Source organism: Phalacrocorax aristotelis, chromosome 2, assembly GCF_949628215.1.
Source record: "Phalacrocorax aristotelis chromosome 2, bGulAri2.1, whole genome shotgun sequence".
NCBI lineage: Eukaryota > Metazoa > Chordata > Aves > Suliformes > Phalacrocoracidae > Phalacrocorax > Phalacrocorax aristotelis.
The window spans coordinates 30,496,515-30,519,633 of record NC_134277.1 but is presented as its reverse complement, the minus strand read 5'-3'; the positions used below and the strand labels follow the sequence as shown (position 1 = coordinate 30,519,633).

Below are 23,119 nucleotides of genomic sequence, written 5' to 3'. Positions count from 1 at the left end.
TCGAAACTGAACCTTTCAGACGTTAATGTGATGATAGCTGTGTTATTATGAGCCTAATGATATCTAGTGCACACAAGAATACATAGGTGTCATGCTGGGAAACCAATGATCTGGCTCTCATTCTGACTGCAGGCAAAGAATATCTCATCAAAGCTATAAATTTCATGAGTCTGTTCCCAAATTTAAAACCCTTAAGGAAATGGCTTTCATGGTTCAACATTTTTAAAGGGTTGCTCTTACTTGGCTTTGTAACAAGGAAATTAATAGTTCTTCCAAAACAAATCAGAATTATGCCATAGCTGCATGCATTTTCATGCTGTTGCCTTCAGCATTTTACTTCCTTCTCCAGATAACATCGCTGCAGAATCCACATTGAATTCACTGTGGGGAAACATTTATTACCTGCTATGATTTTGCACTATAGCCTTAGATAGGTGATAGAAGTCGTTTACTCAGTGCTATGTAAAAATTGTTTTCTTTAGGCCATGTGAAATAGAGTCGGTTTCTAATCAACCTTCACTTTTCACAGAGTAAAACCTATCCAGCCTAATGTCAGGGAGAGTTAGTTTCTGTAGCGTGATGCAGAGCAACCAACCAAGGGGTAGACGGCTTATGGGACTGCAATAACAAAGAAGCACTGAAGTGATATACTTCTCTGTCAGTATGGTTTTTTTTTTTCCCTTTAAATATTCAGACAATGCAAATACTGAAGCTCCTGAGCAGGAATAATCCTGTTTAAATCATTTTCTTAATTTAAAGGTATAGAAATGCTCTCTAATGGGCAGAAAATCATTACTGTATTAGGATTAGCTGTTGTATGTCACATTTCATGCATATGACACACTGTGACTAGTGCTGTTCAGGAGAAAAAAACATAAGTGAGCACCAAATGTCCAGTGTAGCAATACATTTCGATGCATCACTAACAAAATAGCAAAACACTGTGGATTCTTATTTAACTGGTAAGAAGTTACACATATACTGGGATTAAAATACCAAGACATATTTCCTTTTGTGCAGAATCCTTATAATTACACAATATATTAGATCCAACTATTTCAATGTCTGTGGAGCTACAAACTAGAGATGAACAGCATCTGCATCAAAAGTAGCTTTGCGTTTTTAGCTCATGCCAATCATTTGGATTCCTATCTTTAACATGAGAACGTAGCTTTCAGAATAAGAATCCCTGTGTGACAATAATTACGTAATATAATAAGGAAATTAATTTAATAGCAAACTATTGCACATACATCTATGATGTATCTAAGATACAACATAAACCATACTCTCATAAATCAGAAACAGTACTATGTGGGTGATTGACATGAACTTCCACACCACAAATTGCTGACCCTCATATGAAGGAGTGGTGCAGCAGCCTGACAGGGAGTGGAAAGCTCAGACATTATTTTCTAAGAACAAAAATTATAGTGATAGACAAATTTGCTCTTCTCTGAGGGTGAAGTGATTGTCTGCAATAGAAAACACAGTGTTGGGGTCCACATAATTCTCAATAGCCCACTGTCCCATGGGGGAAAGAGTCAACATGGAGGACTGAACAAAAACCAATGGTAATCCATCATAAACTGCATGAAAAGCAGTAAATTTGCTTTAATATGAGGAAATTTACAGTTTCTTCTCAAGCATGGAAAACATAATTATCCCATAAGCAACCCTAAAACAGCTATCACTAGTGCAAACCAGAAAACTGCAATTCCCAACTTTGGAGCGCCAACATTGTCGTGCATGAGAGGGGTGGAATGGGAAACAAATAGTTCTCCATCTAGACTTTCAGAGCAGCATGTGACTTTTATTATTAAATAACTGCAGAGAGGGAGAGACAATAAAATCAAAAGGACAAATAAAATAAATAAAAAGCTGGCTGCTTGGGAACATGTACATAGGGGTGTCAGTGTATATTTGCATACAAGGAACATAATGCTCCATAAAAATGGCTGCAACCAGCTGAATTAAAGCTGTCTAAACTTTTGCACATCCCATCTCTAAGTTAGCCTTTCAGCATATTCAGACAAGCTCTGAGCCTCATCCTACAGGAGCTAGGATGCTTTCAGTATCCAAGCTGGCTCATGTTTGACTGCAGCATGGACATAGCTTTAATAAAAGACACAATATTCTGCATCAGGTTTTCAACTTAGGTCTGATGAAGAGTAACACTCAGCAGCATCATGTCATAGTCATGTAGGACTGCTGCAGCCATCTGCTTTACCCAGTGTGTTGTACCCAAAAAACCTCTGGACATTGAGAAAAAAAAATATATTATGAAAATGGAATTCATACTGGTAGTCTAAAAACTCAAGAATATACAAAAAATCAATTCAGCTGCAAATTTTAATTAGATCAGAATCAAGATAAAGGAAGAAAAGTAATCTATTTTGTACAGTCTTTATTTGATCTTTATCAGTTACAACCCCCTTTATTTAGTAGAAATGTCTACACACAAATGATTAAAAAGGTGTGTCCTCCATTTTCCTGGAAGGGATGAAGTTAGGACTGCATTTTGATGCAGTCACATTTGTCTCACTTCATCACAAACCCAGCTGATTATGAAGACAGTCCTGCTTGTTATTATTTTGCAGTGAAAATAACTGAATTCCAGCATTTGAGTTTTGAAATAAATAACTTAACCAAGGGACAGGTTTCTATTTATCAACCCTGACTGTAGACTTCTGGTGACATATGTTGGCTTTCTGAAAAAGGAGGTATCTAGAAGTATGATTTATGTAATTATACTTTCACTTTAAATTTTTAAGAATTTAGGAAAGAGACAGAAACACTCCTTTTAAGCACATCAGCATTATGCATCAAATGGAAGTTTCTGTATCTTTCAACATCTGAACTATTTTTCTTACTCGGGTGTTGAAAAGCCAAGTAATATATTTTCATACAAAACCTGAACACCGAATAACCACCTTTCTCATCTTAAGCACCCATAGAGCCCCAGGCTGTCACAGAGCTTAGACTCACAGCAAAAGGACAAACCTGCTGCCATAGACTGAATGGAAGTAGATTATTTTGCACAACTAAGACCCTATCTCCTGATTTCAGACAGGATAATTCAGGTGGATAAATCCAAACACCAAGTGCACTGGGGGTGGGGGTGGGCAGAGAGGCCAAGATACGGCCAGAATCCGTACCTTGCTGCCGTTACCCTACCTTTGTGTGAGCCCTATGGAAAACCTCATTCACCTTTTCTTACAAGTTACTTGTTCTGTCCTTCAAAATTCAGAGGCCATTCAGCCCTTTCCCATGGCAACCCTGCCCCTTCTTCAGATCCTGATGAGTACTAAGCTCTGAGGACTGACCTTGGCTTTCTGGGTTAGCCTGAAACAAAGGAAAAACATTCACTTTGTTCTTGTTTACCCTGTGATCCTACACACCACTGTGCAGAGAACGGTCCATAAGTTCCTGTGTGGTATATCTGTGCTTCTGTCTTTCCTAAATCTGTCTCTTCCACTGCAGTGAAGTCAAAATCATATTCCCCCTCCTTTCTGAGATGGCTACAGTGGTTGATCTGCACCAAATGGACCAATGCTGAATTTATTTTATATGCTAATTTACATGATAGCTGCATTCGTTAAAGAGAGATCTAGTGTTATTAAACTCCTGTAGAGTAATTGTGATTGAAATTTGTCCATGAGCTACACACAGTTGAACCTCATGAACCAGAAAAGGATTTATAAAAGCTATTGCTTAAGCACAGGCATGTTGTTTTTGAAATATCTGAAACTATATTTTATACAGACAGGATAAAACAGAGGATGAATACTATTTACAATCTGATTTAACACTCAATATACGGAGTAACAATAAAAATATGGAAGAGTGGGAAAAGCGGTGAACTTCTTCAATTGAAGACTATTAATTTCTCCTAGAGCAAGATAAACTTCACTCATGGAACTTCAGTGAGTGTCGTGCTAATCCTAAAACAGAATCAGTAAGATTTTTGTTTCTTCATTGCAACCTGTGAAACTATGGGGCTATAAACCTATGCCTGAGTTTCTTGTATTAACCTTCCCATTTACAGGCTGAAAAGCAGAGGTCAATTGGAAATCAAAAAGATGAGTATAGGAAGATGGAGTTTTTATTTTAGATTTCACTACTCATTTAAAGGTCTAACAACAAAGCAAGAATTTATTTTATTCTGTTAGAATGGAAAGAGTGGTATGAAGGAATTGGACCTGTGTAGGATGGCCTAATCGAGACAAAAGCTTGACATTCATTAAAAGACAATGATCATGTGAAGATGGAAAAGGTTGACATGGAAGAAAATAATAATGCAACATGAAGCCAATTAAAAATCACGAGATACAAACACATTAAACTAATTACTTACAAAAACATACCATACATACAAAAAAATCCTTGCCTCCACCCAGTCCTCAGCAACATTTATTTTAAGCACCGATCAGAAGAAATTTCAGAACACATTTAGTAGAACATATCTATCTAACTTTTAAAAATCAAAGTTCTTGCTCAGAAATACCAAAATATGTCTGAGTTGTAACTATCCTTTAAGGATAACACTGCTTTGTACAGTAAAAAAAAAATACAACCTGTTTGCTTAGTAAATGCTATTAGTGACGAATAACCCATCAGCTTTCTATAACGTGTTCAAAAAAGCTTTTAGGGTTTTATTGGTGCTCAGTTCTGATAATTCAGCTTTTAATGCAATCAAGAATATCACCAGGAGCTACTTAATTAATTCCCCAGTGCAGCATGAATTTAATTTTCAATGACTTTATTGAGAACTTTTTTTTTAATTTTACAATGAGAAACTATAATCACTGGTACACAACTTGCAAATATTTCAAACAAGACAGCAATCTCCTATTTTTTTGATTTTTTCTGTTCCAAATTCAGCTCCTGAGATGGATTTTCTGCTTCAACTTCATTTTCATCTTCCTGTAAAAGAAAATGAAAACTTGAACATTAATCAACTTATTGAAGAAGTACACTTTTTGTACTTATGCGTATGTATAGAATTCTGCAGAGACTTTTGTCATCTTTTGCCTGACCAATAAGCAAAAAATGTAATTTATTCAAGCATTTGATTTTGCTCAAGAGTTGAAATAAAGTTCATAAGAACACTCAAAATTTAAACAAGCCTAATCACCTACATTTATAACAGAAGAATAATTTAACAAGTAAATATATCACTGATGAATTTACTGGATGGTTACATAAAGAAATTACTAAACCATACATGGACAACAAGATATTCAAATGGCTGCAGCAGACAGCATTACACACCTTTCCTTTGTTCTTGACCAGAGGTTTCGGCTAAATTACTTTCAAATGCAAGAACTTTCATCATTGTTCTAAAAATTACTTTTGAAAAGCATCTGCCATTGAAAAATGTTTCATTTTTTTGAGACCAGATACGTTTATTTCACCATTTGATAAAAGACAATAAATTTAACTTCAGAGACACTTTATGTGCTGCAGCATCATATTTTTGTCCCATCTAGCATACTTTCTTGACAGGTCTGCCAATTTTCCAATTACTTGTACCACCATATGTTATCTGAAGATCAGTCAGGTCTAAAATAGGAAACATGAGCGTGTCAGGCAGCAGCATGCTTACAATATTCTACAGCTTCAGCTCAAAGAGTTGGGCTCATAATTCACTATGGGTTCCTCCGGATCTCACTGAAAAAATGAAGTGACATCATAATGCCTGTTTCCATAGGAATGGATACTATTTTGTGCCCAGTGCATTATTGTGACCTCCAAAGTATAAATTATGGAAGACTGTCAAAACTATTTTATAAGGCAACTTGTAACCCATCGCATCATGAATAGTTCTTAGCACACATTCAAGGTATAGATAGTTTTCCTGCCTCCATTTTAATTCAATATACAGAGAATCTTCCTCATTCCAAAAACACAAAGGAGAGCAAATGAAGAGACTTCCGGGAACGAAGTCGTCTCCTGCCTGCTGTAACACTACTCATCACAATTCAACACTTGAGAGAAAAGAAATGTCAGGGACATTAGGTGGGACCCAGGAACTAAGGGTGCAGTTTCCTGCTTTAAAACAGCAGCTTCTTTCTTCTACAAAAATAACTTTAATTTTTTGCTTCCTAGTCCTCCTTTCACCATCAAAGGGTGTTTTATAAGGATAATTATAACAAAGATTTAGAGGTACAAAATATATAGGAAGAGCACGTGGGCAGCACAAAATAGAACAGCAATGGAAAAATCTCATTAAAACATGTGGTCTTGTATTATGTTACACAACGCTAAAATAAAATTGGGGAGCTAGTTGTTCTATTAAAGAAACATACACTCCAAACCATTCTGATTCTAAATCCTTCCCTCTTCTGGGGATAGGCTAGGCCCTGAGAAATATTTACATGACTGACCGCTAAAGGCTAAGTACTTTTTTTGCCTTTATCTTTCTGGACTGTCATCTCTTCAATTACCTTGTGGCTTTTTTTAGTTCAGGTGAGGAAGCATGTCTGTGAATGTGTGTGAAATCAAAGATTTTTCATTGATTGAAATTGCAAGTGTAGCATATATTCACGGGAGTTTAATGTGTAGTACGCACACAAAGGTCAAACTTCTAAAGAAAATAAAGGCAAGGCAGAACAGGAGACAACAAAGGAGCAGTGTGTAACTAAGCTTAGATGTACCGCTTACAGGTGACAAAGAATATAGCTGAATAGAAAAAGCCACCCACAGAAACTTTTGGCTGCTCTAGAAAAACAGCCAGGTTCTTTCATGAAGGATTTGACAATAAAAGAACAGCAAATCTGCATGTTTCTGAAGGTCCTTACCTACAGAAGTTGTATCCCTACTGACCTCAATGCCAACTAATCCACCTTCCTAGCATGCAACCTGCCATTATTCCAACGTTCTGACTTGCACTCCCTCACACAGGGAATATAAACCCTACAAAATCATTCTTTCCCCAGCACATTTGACAGACTGCTTAGGGCTTCCTCCTCTAATAGAGGGAGCATGCAGAAATTTCAGACACTACAGGAAAAAGACCTGGCCATACCTTCACTGAGCACTAGAAGAGGGTGAAGGGATATTAGGCTCAATACTGAACATCAGCTTCCCGAGCCTATTTTTTGCAGACAAAATGGTTTTATCCAGTGAAAGTGGTTTTGTAACAGAATCTTCTGGCTTTGTGTAGACTTGAAATGTTTTAATTCTGTGCTCATAAGGTCATGCTTGCTGTCTGGCAGTTTTTCTAGGTTACAGCAGCAGCTGCAGTGATCAGTGTTTTCTGAGACACAGAAATGATGGCTGAGTGGCTATGGTGAATCTAGGATTTGCTCTGTGTGAATACTCAAGATGGAAGCATCCGCTTTGGGATATTTTTCAGTACCAATACTCTCCATTGTTCATCTTCTGTGGCTTCAACCAGGTAAAACTTATCCAAACAGGTAAAATCTACCAGGAGAGTATAAATTGGACTTATATGGGCAGATTCCCACACACAAGTCACGCAGGTCCCTGACTGATACTTTGTTCTTTTTTGTTATTTTGATAATTTTATGCACAAAAGCTTTCTGAATAGTATTGCATTAAACCAAGCTCCACATAGGACACCTTAATGTTTTAGAGGCACTTTTACTCCATCTCCACTTTCCAAGAACAGAAACAGTCACATTTCATTTTGAAACAGAAATCTCAGTATCATATTTCTGCACATGGGTGATTGCTGCGCAAAAGGCAGAGTAATGATGATCTTTTTCACAGTATGAAATAACAAAGGGAAAAAACTTTTTCAGATATGTCTTCAGCCAGATCAGTTCCCGGACCTGTCTGTGCACTGCCACAGTGCCAGCACAAAGAAGATGGCAGAAATGATTGGTGGGGGACACTGGAAAGTATGAACCACCAGTTCTGGCACTCATGCAGGCTTCTGCCAGAAGAGAAGTGACAGCAGTGGTCTGAGAATGGCAAACTTACTAACGACTGCAAATTATCAGAAAATTTTGAGCTGCGAGCTCCTATGAATTATAGGAAGTGCAGTATCACTGTCAGTATACTTTGCAAGGATTTGAACTGGCGATTTAGAGCACACATATTAACCATAGTCCAAGATGTGAAGACTCACTGTTCTTTCAGTTTGCTGACAATGCATAATTTATATGACATTTTAAATCTTTTTTTCCAGTAACCCAAGAGGTGTCCCAATGACTGCACACAGAATACTGAATTGCTTGGAGTTTCTAATGTCATTAATAATGTTTGAATTTTCAGCTAAATAGCCTCTATAGCCTAATTATCAAGAAATTATGCCAAACAGACTACAGATTAAACTTATTTAATACATTCGTTTTACTAATTACCACCTATCATTATTGTCATTATAATACTTTCAATTGTGACAGATAGCAAAGGAAAACCTTTTATTTTCATGTTATCTGTTAAAAACAAGTCCATGATGGAAGTGTGTAAAGTTGCTATTACCAATGGCTACAGAGCAGATAAAATACTGAATTCCAATTTCTGTTTCACAGAAATTCAGTTCACATTATTTCTACTGATCTCACATCTCTATTTTATGTTATCATTTATTTACTTCCAGCCACCTATGACTCTACTGTCCAGTGCTTTCCATCCTAAAAATTCTGAAACAGAGAACAGTCATTTTGATGTTAAAATGTTCAATGATCAAAACAGTTTTTGCTAGCAGATGCCACAAATCAAATTTCTCTCCGTATCTTTCCTGACCACAGACAACCATAGACTCAAATCTTACACAGCCAATTTTGAACACACTCTCCTAAAATATGCCTCAGCACAAATCTGGTGACATGTAAGAGTAGCAAAGGGAAGTGAATCCCTCAAGACTGTATTAATACTCTTAGTGAAAAAGTGCATTTAACAGTCCAAAGATTAACTTCATGTTGAAACGAATGAAGTTTACTAGTCTGGAATTGTTGTTTTTTCAGATTTACAAAACCAACAGTGGTAATGAAAAGTGCAACGGGCTTTATAAAGTCTGTTAAACCCAATGCCCTGAATTGAAATGTCAGCTATTGAGCTCCTTAAACCACTGATGGCTGGACACCTCATCAGCATAGTGATGATGCTGATGGATTGATGGACCTTCCACATCATCTTTTTTCCTACATCCTTTCCCCAGGCACCCCTCCTTTCCCTTGATGGAAACAAGGTATTGGATTAAAGGGTCCTTTGGATGCTCTACAGATGCCTTCAAATGTCCTATGGCCATCTCTTCCTTCGAACTACTTAGTCTACACTTCCTAGCCCAGCATTTATGGATCACAGTAACAAAATAGGGCCTAGAATTTAAAACTGAGACCCTACAATCTGCCATCTAAATTGAGCATTCAGTAGCTTTGCTGAAGTTAATGGGAATACTTCAATATTTATATGTTTTTAGGTACCAAAAACTAAAGGTAAGAAGTTGACTTTTAAGATCCTATTTCTGAAAATTTTGATCTGACAGTTGAGAGAGACTGTCATATAACTTCATCCCCTTTAAAAGCATGTTTAAGGTCAACTACAAATGGTGCTCTGAACAGAGAATAACAGGTCCCATGTGTAAAGTTAATTTTGTAGTAATTATAACACAATATTCCTCTGTAGACAAATTCTGGGTTGAAGGAAAAAAAAAAAGCCTAGAAATAGGGGTTTGGGTGTCCTTTTCTCTTTTCTTCCCCTCCAACCAATTTCATTCTAAATGTCTAAGCATTTCTTTTTACTCCATTAGTTAATGATATGAAATCTGGAAGATGACAGTGAATTAGACAATTCTTAACTCTACAGGGAATCAGACACTACTCTGTATGTAGAACAGATCACACCTCAATTAACTGTGCTAGGAAATGCACCAGTTCACAGATCTGTGCATTACACCCCACCTGTAATTTCTGGAGTTGCATTACAAAGGTATGCTTAATAAAATAAACTTACTGTTATGTGCTTTGCAAACTGTAACCCATATTCTAAACTTAATAAACAGCTATATATTACAGTATGCTGTAAATGAACATCTGAATAAGAGAAGGTATGCAAACACAAAATTATCCTACTATACTGAGGAATGACTAAAGGGTTCTCTATGCTGCCACATAATCTAGAAATGTAATCTCAGAAACACTCAGGACCAAATTCAGATACTATTACTTTTCACTGTAACTTAACCCAAAAGACCTATAATATGACTAATGTACTAACCTCCAGTGAGGCTGTCCAGCTGGTGTTTCATCTCCTGCCTCACAGATTCTAGCTAGCAAAACACCATTTAGAAGTAGGTAAAAATACTTTTAATACTCTTCAAAAATATATTGGGGGGGGGAAAAGGGACTTTAGAAACTATGAGAGCTTTTCTTTGTGTATGTTAAAGTCTAGCTTTACAATTTCACAGGCCAAATTTGGAGGAAAAGGAGTTTCAGGGCTAAAAATTGGGAGTTCAGCCTCTGTTAAATCAGCAAAAGGTGAGTATCCAGCACTAAAATTCGAAAGCAATTTTTCTTCCAAAGCCTAAGCTATCTTCTTCAAATGTATTACTGACAACCCTTACAATGAAGAGTGGTGCAAAAATACAGAGTACAACTGGAACAGTTCTTTACCAATGGACATTAGAAGCAAATACAAATTTCTTGTGAGAGATGACAGTTTTCTGTCACCATAGCTCTGCAGTGATAAGGCAGCTGTTTTGTTTCCCAGGAAAAGGAGACCCTTGCTACATGGATCATTTTCATAGTGACAGTCTTGACAAGTTTGACATTTGCTTCATGAAGTATTCTGAAGCAGCCATCAAGAAAATGCCCCCTGTGGGACCACTGGCAAGCTGACAGTCATACCCTTTAATGCACATCTCCATTAAATCTTACTGTCAAATCCCACCAAATTCCTACAAGGAAATCTCTGCTGATCTGGTACATCAAAAAATGGAGACTATGAATGAACTAACCATTATAATGTACGTAAACATGACATCAATTAACTGGAAGCAGCTCTCCACCCCGGTAAAAAGAGCAACGTTTAACGGATGGCGGTTTCCTTCACCGATGCAGTACATGGCATCGTGCTCTAGGTGGCAATGCAAGACTAGGAGAGCTATTTTTATACTAATGCTCTTACGAAGCTACAAGCAGCTGCATGTTTATCACAAACTCTTTCCTTTAACTTGCTCTGGCACAAGAACTTTAAGTCTTTTAGAAATGTTTGTCAGTGTTCTGTATTTTCTATTTCCTTGTTTCTAATTCTGATTATACAGATAAATGTACCATCGCAAGAGCCCTTACACTCAAATTTCATTTAACGCTTAGTACAGAAGTGGAATTTCATGCCAGATTTCAAATCCTCCATCTGTTTCTCTCCTTTTTAGGAGGCAGCCATTCCACTGAGTGGCCCTTTTGGCTGACTGCCACTACAGTTGGGATGCTCTTCAGGGCAGGTGGTGCTTGAAATCCAACAATTGTTTTACAAGTTCAGCTGGTTCTCCTTGAAGAAAGTAGAGGAAAATGTTTCCTCTTTAACAATTTGAGTCTTTAAAGGTTTAGGTTTATGAACTTTAGACTGTATCTAGAAATGCTTAGATATCAGAAACCTGAAACATCAACTAAGAAACAGATGAAAAGCAACTTTAATGGGATTGTATGATGCTTGTATGGGATGGGCATCCTTAATTTCCAGTCCAGTCTCAGAGTGCACATTTGCATTAATTTTGAAGCCTTCCAGTCTGACACTGTCCTGATTAAAATCCTTTCTAAGGCAAAACTGTCTCTCAATTATAATAATTACATCTGTGCATATATAAACATAAATATGGAAACCTCAATAGCATTTTCTACTTATGTGGCAATATAATAGTGATTTTTATTAATTATAAATTAAAACAGAAAGTTCTACTTTATATATATTCATAATACTACTGCAGAACAATATTCCATAGCCTAGAAATACATTTTCTAATCAAGATTATTTTAAATATTTATGGTTATACTCCCACCATATTTACACTATACATTTACTAAATTATAAGCAAAATGTCTTCCTGTTTGTATTCTTCATACTGAGAAATAAAATGGCTTCTTCTTACATAGCTACCTGAGAACAAAAGGTGCTCAGGCCAACAATAAGGAATTAATAGCTCCTTTAAACAATTTTATTTCTAAGTACTGTTTAGTAAAAAAAAAAAAAACCAAACAAATAAGAGGCTACTTTTTAACTGTGCAATGGTTAGGCTATACATGTATCTTGGCAGTTATTAAATGATAGCTGAAGATCTTTTTATGCTTTAACTGTTTTCACAAATAAGTTTGGGTATAGACAGCCTTTTACCAAGAGGTCTGAGCATTCTTTGTTTCCAAAATTATTAACAACATCAAATCAAAAAGCAGGCACAACTGAGTTATATCAAAATGCTTCTGTAAGCTACAATCAAGACATGCTGCCTACAGTCGAAGGCAGCTGAAAGACATCACTCTAAGCATCACTGAAGTACACAGTTTTTATGGAAAAAGATAGCACTACCATATGAAAGGAATAAATTTATCTCAATTATAGAGAAAATCTAGACCCTAATGAAAATGTTTTAGGAAAAAATGAGTGCATTGCATGCTTCTGACCAAAATTAATTAGAGTTTTAATGTTCTACATTTCCACCATAATTCTTTAAATGGTGCGTTTATTTCATAGTAATAAACACTCGGTTCATTAAGTAAAGTTCAAAATCTGTGTTAGTCGCTACATTTAACAACCTTTGGCCCTTTTCTTCAGTATTTCTTGATTCAGGTTTCCAAAGCATTGAATAAGCAATTGAGGAACACAATTAAATTTCATGACTCTGCATATTTAGGATTTTATTTCATCTAAGACAAAGGGCAATTAATCTACCGCTTTATCCTGAATTCCAACTTTTGTGAGCCATGATAGATACTGAAATGAACTTACAGGAAATGCTTAATTAAATTACTGTAAAAAGCATAACTGAAGTTTTTTCTTCCTTTATGACAAAAGAAAATGCACGCTTAATTAGAAAAAGTCTACTGCAGTATTATAAATTCAATAACTTGGGAATTCATTAAAATATTGCTATAATATGACAGCTAACCATTCAGAAAGCTTTTTTCTCCTTTCTTTTATATTTCATCAGAACATTTCACCTGAGTACAGCCATGAAATTCTGTTCAGGCTCAAGGCATAAAAGATAGATCTTTGAATGGAGTTAATATGATGACGTAGGAGTCTGAACAACACAGCAAAGGCCTTTATTTTAGTTGCCTATTTTCCAAAATATAAGTAAATGCTGTAAAAATGGCTTTAAATTTGTTGTAATGCTGAATGCCTATATTTAGTCACAATCCACGAAGTTGCAAACAGAACTGATAGAAATGGATGAAACTGTAGGAGTAGATGGAGGATAGACTATGACAGCAAATAGAACCTGTGCTACTGAAGAAGAAATCAGAGATGGAAGAGACTTTTGCTTTTTAAGAAAAAAATCCACTATTTCTTTCAGTAGGTCCCCCCAAGCACACACTGACGTTTAAATTCAGAATACAACAACTAGACAGACATTTCAATGATTTCAACATCCATTAAATAAACTCCCCAAAAGAGCATTTCAGGCTAGGACCAGATCCACATCTTCATGCTAACAACCCAGGTGCAATCCCTCACAGAAGACCTACACCTTCCCTACTGTCACCATTCATTTAACCTAAATTAACACTAGCACTGCAGACCTAACCAGAAGTTAAAATCATTCCTTTATAAGCTGTATAAACATACTTTTAACTTGACAATATAACCAAAACATATGGCTGTGGACCTGAAATCACTCAAGACAAGAAATCTATGGCTTTAGAAGTGGGAATTAAGTTGGTTTGATGGCAAAGGAAGGCTTGTAGATTTGTTTGGTTTTATATTTTGACTTCTGTATTTGAAGATAGAACTTACTGTTCTGACCCTGTAATGATGCCTGAACAGTCCTGTTTCATGCAACAGATTAACTCAGCTGTATTTGAAGCATCGAGGGAGCATTGGTAATAAACATAGCCAATTTTGAGTCAAAACTATAATGTTTAATATACCAAGGTTTCAACAGTTTCAAACTGATCAACTTCTAATAAAAAAAAAAATGTATTAGGTTTAACAGTAGAATGAATTCTCTTCAACCTCCACTCATCTTTGCATTGCCAAGTGAGATCCTAAAGCTAAATGTTATTTAATTCAGTGGGTATACTGAGGGATGTTTTGGTAATTTGTCGTGATCGTGATGTTGCTTCACTGTAATTTTTTTGCAGTCAGAATCTGATGAAACTCTTTCAACTGGAAATAATGCAATGTCCAACCATTTAGGGTAATGCTATCATCAAAAGGAACTTCACAAAAACCTGCCCTGTAAAAGCAGCATCTGCCTCCAAACACACACTGATATCCTTCCAAAATTTTTTCTTGAACAGTATTTGTACACTTTGTAAAAAAAAAAGATTAGTTGCCTTTCAGAAATTTAGATTCAAATTAATTGACAAGCCTCACCTTGGCACAGGTAGACACCACAATCAGGGTTCCTTACAGGATCACTGTGCATTTCTTTCTGATAAATCTAGAGGTTATTGTTTCACTATACTACATCAAAGCCATCTTCTGGTTTGTCAATGGCTTGCTTCCCATCTCTCCCCGCCCTCCAACAAATCACATATAACTTTGTTAGAAGAGTGGGAGGAAAAATACTTTGATGTGATTCAATTACTGGAAAGCCATATTCTGAAAGATTCCCAAAGCTAGGGAAATTTGGCTATAACTAATTAGTGTTTTGCATATTTATGGTAGAAGAGCTCATTACAGAGCTCACATTATAAATCATTATTTATCTACTTTTTCCTTAAAACACTGAAGCTACTTAATATAATTTGTTGGAACTCCCTTTGAAGCTCACTAAACTCCATTCCTCAGAAGACTACTCACTCAGAAGTTTTTTTGTCTCCCATTATGTTATATCACAGTGTTGCCAAGACATTATTATTCACAAGATATTATTATTCACAACCATTAAGGGCCACAACTTGCAACATGTGTATATGCATCATTACATTCAACTCATCTGATCACTGAACTTAAGAGTACTATTTACTGGGGTTATGTATGAAATAAACTATAGAACAAGGCTTCTCTGGAACAGAATACTGAATTTAAACATCCCTTGGATCAAGAACGGCATTTAAATAATGGGTATTTAAGAGGAAGTTGAGGGTATTTTCAGGGGGCTATTTTTTCCTTAAATCCTGGTACTGCCAGTCAGCTGCCTCTAAAGAGTTCCTACCCCGCACCTTACGTAGGGTCAGCAATGGCCCGGCAGCAATGTTCGGTAGTTGCTGCTCTCTGCTCTTGTGCAACAGCTGCTCTCATAACTGTCAGTGTTACCTAACAATATAAAGCAAATGCTTACATATTCATTCATTCTACTTAGCTGCGATCTATTTGCCTGCTTTTATTCATTGGCTTTTCTCTTTCTGCACATACAGGAGCTCCAGGAATTGGATATCATTATTCTAAGAGTTAACAGCCAGTAACTCTTTGAACATTTTCTGTTTACTGATGATTTAAGATAATGACCATATGTCTCCTTGACTCACAAAACAGAACAGGTACTAAAAAAAAAAAAAAAAAGGTTATGTAGAAAAAACAGGCTTATGCTGTCCTGTGACAAATGCTACCTAATGTTTGATAGAACTCGTTTTGCCTGCTTCCTCTCACTTAGCTGTACCTTAGACAACGCAACACATCCGGAAGTACAAAAGCCTGTAGCACTGCCATTTAAACCAGCATTTAAATTTAGAAACAAACATCTAACTATACTACTTCATCTGCCAACATAGTTTTAACATATGATTATTAGGAATATGAGGACTATGAAGAAAATACAGCAAATGCTGTCTATTTTGGCAGATAACAAATCAAGGATCTTACTCTTCCTATATTGATGCTTCCCTTTGTCTATCAGTACTCTCCTTACCATCACTGACAGTTACTGGCATTAATCATTTGTGAGTTGAAGTGGACTGAAGTATTTTCAATATATTTAAATTCAAGGAAACCTTTCAGGATGTAAGTTTCAAGATGTAAGAAAGGGAAAACTTTAAAAATTTCGTTAGCTGTTGCTTCCTCTGTCCGTTCAAAACCCCCAAAATGATGCCTTTTAAGATCTAGCTATAGAAAGGTCTCTAGCTCCTTTCAAGATTTTGCTGTTCAATTTGATAAATGGTAATATATCGATATAATATTTATTTAACTATGATCTTAGTAATCTGAATCTTAGCCAAGTCATATCATGCCACATCCCATACAAAACCAGCTGGAGAGTCTGATCTTGCAGAGTCTAAAATCAGTTATGAAAAAACTGAAAGAAGGACAGAAGTAAAACATCATAAAACTAAGTGAGTCAGGGTAATGGCCATCTACCTCAATCACATTTTTGTGACAAGAATGGCTAATAAATGAAGAATGATGAAAAAGTGATTATCAGCAAAATGTATATAAAACTATTTCATACAGAAGTATTTTATATTTCTTTATAAAACAAATATACTAACTATACAGGACAGACAAAAAATCAGACAGTTATTGCAGATACTTTATCAAAACAGTACTGGGCCTTGAGGAGTCAGCCTGTAGGGGAGTGCTTCTGTGGGGAAACAGAGTTGAGGTCAAGGTGAGAACTTCCCATATGAAGCATGGTGTGTGGAGAAAACTGAGAAAGCCTCTGCATAGTGAACTGGAAAATGTCACTGGAGGAGAGGAAGAAATGGCAGAGTGGTATGTAATAGAATTTATTATCTAGAGGAGGGTCAATACAAAAACCAGGATAAAGCTAATGCATGTGTCCATAGTAAAGTAAGGTCTGAGACTCAGATGAGGAGTTTCTCAGCTAAAATCTCTGACATTTTTCCCCCTGCTATAATATGTGTTCGGCCTGGAGGGTGTGGAAATTGAACTCGCTGCTATATTAAAGAACTTATCCATAAAATGTGAATAATAATACTTTCAATGTCACGATGGAGCTCTATGCATGAAAAGATTTATTTAAGTGCTAAGTGCTGTCATTGTTATTACATTCAGAAAGTACAGAAGGCTTTAAAAGCATTAACTTTTCTAGTGCAGAACATCACCTGTTCTTTCTGAAACCAGCAAAGAAGACATAAAATGAGTGCAGTTATTGCACAAAATTGTCTGGTTTTAAACTTTGATGCATATTTTTTGTCTCTAGGAAAAGTAAACAACCATTAATAGCAGGAATTTTATTATACACGATATGGTATAATATGCAGCAAGCTATAAAGCATATGAAAAACAGTTCTACTTCATATAAACTTGTTTTTCATCTGGAAATTATTTAATTGGAAAGATGCTTTGAAAGCAATCAGAAGGCAATGCATAAAAAAGGTGTCTGGTTTAGAATGATGAAAAGAAAATGGAGTCAATTTTTAAAACATAATGAAATAAGGAAGTAACTACCAAGTCAGCACTAATACATCAGCCAGTGGAATCAAATGAAAACGATGTGTCTATGCCTCTTTTTCAGAACGACAAGTACCCGCTCTCCAAGGAAGACCAGATCCTAATCGCATTTAAGTGGTAGTCAATATCCTCTCTGTGAAAGCGGCAGGGGTCAGCCTGAGTTAGGTCAGTTTTTCCTATGTGAATATACTTTCATATTTAGGCTGTCTTGCATCGTGTGATAATTGTTAAGGTTGTGGCCCAGAATTACGTCTTTGGGTGCACAAACTTTTGGATATTTAGTATCTGATTCTGGATTTTTCAAATGTGTTGTTCATGTCCTGTCATGTGCTTACAACCAAACTTTGCTGTTTACTTAATGGACAGTGGAAGTTTCATACACAACATTCCCTTCGTCCAAGAACAGCAATAATTCATTTGCCCTATCAACACAACATTTTCAGATACAGTAAGCATTGCCTACCTATATAACCAATTTTTCCTCTTGAAAATCTTTATTTCACTGAGAAAAATAAAAGGCATAAGGTTCCTTCGTATACATAAAACTTTAATTACAGGAGGACTGTTATTGATACTGCCCAACAGGTTAAAATACTTGCTCTGAACAGAGCTGTCACTAATACAGTATTTACATTTACAACATGATTTCTGCATGACTGGGATTGTTCCAGGCTGAAAACAACATTTTTAATACCATAAACAAACAAGAGATGAATGCATAAAATGAACTGTTTAACAGGGGTTTATATACCCCCTGTGCATTGTATTTGGAAATGAAGTCCTTAAACTCAGAGGCGGAGGGATTCTCCGTGGATTAGAAGACAGACCCGCAGTCCTTTCAGCAGCATCCTTTTATACAAAATTTGGCACTAACACTCTGTTTGCTTCAGCAAATGACTTCACGCTTTGTCCTTTTAATCCAATTTCCACCTTAATATAGACTAAAGTGCAGTGAAAATACTGAAAGAGGATGCCTGGAAATGAATTGTGTTAGAAATCTAATCCAGGCGGTAATCCAATCCCACACAGTCAGCTCCTCATTAACTGAGAAGTTTAACCCACAGATAGATTCATAGGAACCGGCATTCAGAACTAGCTATGACCAGATATAATTATCACACATCAAGATATGACTCAACAAAGCAGGTAAGAGGCTAAGGCTGACAAAAAGAAGAGCAACTGGGACTCTACTGAAAGCCACTATAATTGATTGTAATGCTTATCCCAACTTGAATAGCTTGGATTTGTAGGTTATTATGGCATTAGGTACTTTGCTGGTGCAGCCCATAAGTGTATAAGCTACCCTATTCAGCAAGAGCTTCCTCATTAGCAGGTATTATCTCCTCTTTTCTATAGGCCAAAGCACCCATGCATACCCTAAACAGCTGCCCCACAGCAGACAGGACCCTATTCAGGAAACCCTTATTCATATTTCACTGCCATGGAAAACAATAATTTCCTAGTCAATGGACATTGTTAATTTTGTTTTTTCTTTCTTAGACTGATTAACCACAGGTAACAACTTGGACAACGTCCCAAAAACAACAGACACTTGTGGATGCCAGCAGCTTGCCATCTACGTGTCCTGGCAAAGAAGGGCCAGAAAACCAGCATCACCATGTCTCGCTTGCAGAATCTCAGGGTCCATTGATGACTCAAAGGCAACACAACATTGCTGCTCATTGTGGATATTATGTCAGACTTTCAGTCAGCACAGTGAGATTCACCAAGTATTTAAATAAAAAATAAAACCCCAACAGTCTTTCAGCAACTTAAACATGATGAAAGCATCCCACTAAGATATTCCCATCACAATATTCAGTGCCACATACCTTTTTATCCTAGCCAAACTAGTACCTATTCATAGAGGTTTCTGTCTTTAACGGATGCTTTGAGCAGAAGCAGGAGAAAGAAAATGGTACCCACCCAAATTAAAAGCAGGTATCAATAAGGTAATGGATTACAGTCCTGCAACTCAGAATCTGCAGAAAGCACAGTGAAAGTGAGTCAGGTGCCAGAGCTCACTGGCAGCTCACTCTAACAACCTTCAGTACGTAACTGTAGCTCTCCTACTTCCCTTCACTGTGGGAAAACATGACAAATATAAGCCAAGGGTAGGTAACTCCAGTTAATACTGTAGTCTGTGGATCCATGCTAAGTGCTCAATTGGCTGCTGCCGGCAAAAAGGAAATGGTACTTTCTTCCATTTGTGAAGCAAACATTTTCTTAGTTTCTTTTGCATAGCCAAACTTGTCAGTATTATACACTTCTCCACAGAAAGGAGATTCTTCCTCCATCTCAATAAAGAAAAATAAATTGTTTCTTAATAATTTCTACAATTTCTCACAAGCTATAAGGATTTTGTTTGTACAGAATGTTTCAAAGTTAAGCTGGTAGAAGCAAAAAAGTGTGCAGGAACGAGGAAGAAGACCCAAGAAAATGGAAAATACATTTCCTGGTTGGGATAGAGTCAATTTTTTTCCATATTAGCTTGTATGAGGCTATGTTTTAGATTTGTGCTGATAAAAGTGTTGATAACACAGGAGTGTTTTAGTTACTGCTGAGCAGTGCTTACACAGAGTCAAGGCCTTTCCTGCCTCTCACCCCACCCCACCAGCGAGCAGGCTGGGGGGGCACAAGGAGCTGGGAGGGGACACAGCCGGGACAGCTGAGCCCAATCAACCAAAGGGATATCCCACACCATATGGCGTCATGCTCAGCATAGAAAGCTGGGGGAAGAAGAAGGAAGGGGGACACATTTGAAGTGATGGCGTTTGCCTTCCCAAGTAACCATTATGTGTGATGGAGCCCTGCTGTCCTGGCGGTGGCTGAACACCTGCCTGCCCATGGGGAGTAGTGAATGAATTCCTTATTTTGCTTGGCTTGCACATGTGGTTTATTAATCTGTTTTATTAATCTTAACTCTTATTAATCTTATTAATCTGTCTTTATCTCAACCCACCAGCTTTCTCACTTTTGCTCTTCTGATTCTCTCCCCCGTCCCATGTCGGGTGAGTGAGCGAGTGGCTGTGTGGGGCTTAGTTGCCAGCCAGCGTTAAACCACGACACCTGGCAATATTCTTTCCAAGGTGACTTGAACTGCACTTTGCCTGCACTGGCTTTCAGCAATAAGCTAGTATTCTTGCTTAATGAAAAGGATTTGCATTTCTGGCCCATATAAAAATACAGGCCGTATCTGTGATTCTCTTTTTCTTGTCATTTCTCTGAGTGATTGAGGTGAGAGGTAAGATTTTTATTTTGTCTGAATAGTTTTATTGAATGCAACACAGCCTTCTCCTGCTCCTTGGGTAAAGGCACAGATATATTTTTTTCATTTTCAAGGTCTTATCCATTGATACCAAGAATAAAAGGGAATTTTCTCCATGTCCATTTGGTTGTTTTGTTTTGAGTTGCTAGCTTTATGTAAAAGCAGGTGAAAATAACATGTCTCAAGGCCATACCACCTTCCTCCAACAAACTATTTCTTTTTGCTGCCTTCTCAACATGTGTAGAACTTCACCCTTTGGCGGATGTTTCATCATCTTCAGGCTTGTTTCCTTCTAGCTTTCACAGCCTACTTCACAAAATTCTCATCTTCTTAACCAGGAAAGTTCCTGAAGATTCTTAGGACAATTTTTAAAATCTTTATGGTATCCTTTCCTTTAGACACAAGCTTTCCCTTCTTCATTGCTGTTCTCTGTCTACTTCCTTAAAAGAACATCTTCTCTTGGTTCAAGGATAAGGTAGAAATAACAGCTTACCACTTATAGATATGTTCAAGGTGGGGGGACTGAGAAGATTTTCCTAGAAAGGAAATATCTGGTTTGCTTTTTTAAAATTATGAATCATAATTTGTCCTCTGATCTGACATTTACTGAAATCCAAGAGGAAACACTGAAACAGGCACCAGTTTCTCTAAAAAATTAGAAACACATTTGGGGACTACAGCAATGTGTTCCAACTAGAAAATCACCACCTATGGTGTCCGTTTTGTAATGGTTGACATAGGCACCAAATATTTCACTGATAAATGTAATGTTCAACTCAATCATCTGTCATAAAGACCTTTTAAGCCAGGAGTCCGGTTTTGTGATAGGGGATAGATGAAGCAATATTTAACCTCAGGTTTATTCTGTTGAGCAACATACTTTATCCACTTCACCAGGAATGACTGGGAGTCTAAATTTAAACATTTCAGATGAAAGGATACAACACAAAAAATTAATTTTCCAACTGACTATATGTCCAGCTTTTTTGTTTGTTTGTTTGTTGTACACGACGGTCCATTTGTCTATTCCATAGCCAGTAACAGCAGTTGCCAGACTTCAGTCCTTATTCTGTCCTCTGGGAAGAGAACTAGTCCATGACTAAATCACTGATTCTCACTTAGCAGCATCCAGTCACTACTCATTCGAGTATTTTATTTTATTTTTCTTCTGTACCTGGAAAAGTAAGCTTCCTATCTTTTCATGCAAAAGGAATTGCAAAAACGGAAAGATTTTACTAGGGTTGGGATGGGGTGGAGTAGAGAACTCAAACTGCATTTTGCTGGTCTATTTGCTGGTAAGCTGTTACACGAGCCCTTGGTCCCTAAATACTTTCTGGACACAGTGACAGATTTCTATCATAACTTTCACAAGCCAAACCTTTTAATGCTTTAGAACTCCCATGACATTAATGTTTCATCACTCTGAAAAAATATTTAGACTCTAACAGTGATAATAGCAGCAGTGTCTCAAGTGTTACAGATTTTCTGAAGAATACAGCAGGTTGTAATCATATTTATATCAACTGAGATAATTTTTCTAACTAACTTTTATAGACAAAACCATCCTTCTTTTCACTGTGCCAGATTCATATTCCCCACTAACCCAAAAATGTTAAATGCATAACTGAATTTCCTTTCCACAGGGCATATGATCTCATAACCCATGGCAGGAAAGGATAAGAAGAGTCAATTGACAACAAAATGTCATGCCTGTCCAAACAAATGAAAGGCCAGATCTCCTCATAGCTTGGCTTCTGCATCATTCTCCTGCTTTCTACATTAATGTCTATGAGCCAGTGATTTATCAAGCCCTGCAAAATCAAGCAGCAGATAATCTACAGTTAACTATTTTTTTCAAACTCTCTGAGAGGCAAACTTGGGCATATGTGGTCTAAGAAATTAGCACTTTAGAAAGAACTAGGTATATTCCTCCTGACTGTCTCCACCAAAATACCACTTTCAAATGCAAGACTGACTGACTTGCTGAAATTTCTAAGCCACGCACTTATAGCTAGCTGGAACGCTATTCTGGAAAGAGCAATATGACTTGACTTCTGACCAGTGGTAGGCTTCCTTAATGAAGTTTTTTGGTGCTGGAAGATGTGAAGCAAGCTCCTCACTGAGCATTGCGAGGATGTGAATTCTGATGCTGAAATTCAGAACTCACCACCAGTCAATCGAAGTTGACCAGATTATACGATCCTGGAGCTTGCTTGCCTCAGAAGTACTGCTGTATGTTTGAAAAGTATGAAGGAAATAGCAGACTGTGTGCCTGCACAATCTGCCATGAAGGCATCATACTTGTTCTGCAATGTAGGCAGGCTCCTGTGGTTCAGGAAGGGATAAAGACAACCATTTCTCAGTACT

The 23,119-nt window shown here is 37.0% G+C and overlaps 1 protein-coding gene across 1 annotated transcript in view; it reads right to left on the bottom strand.

Moving 5' to 3' along the window:
• Positions 1–4,087: 4,087 nt before the first annotated feature.
• Positions 4,088–23,119, bottom strand: part of PHF14 (PHD finger protein 14) — a 170,808-nt gene continuing 151,776 nt past the window's right edge. Inside the window, 1 exon segment of the mRNA XM_075082923.1 lies at positions 4,088–4,926. Within this exon segment, the coding sequence (XP_074939024.1) occupies positions 4,852–4,926 (75 nt within the window). The 3' untranslated portion in view covers positions 4,088–4,851.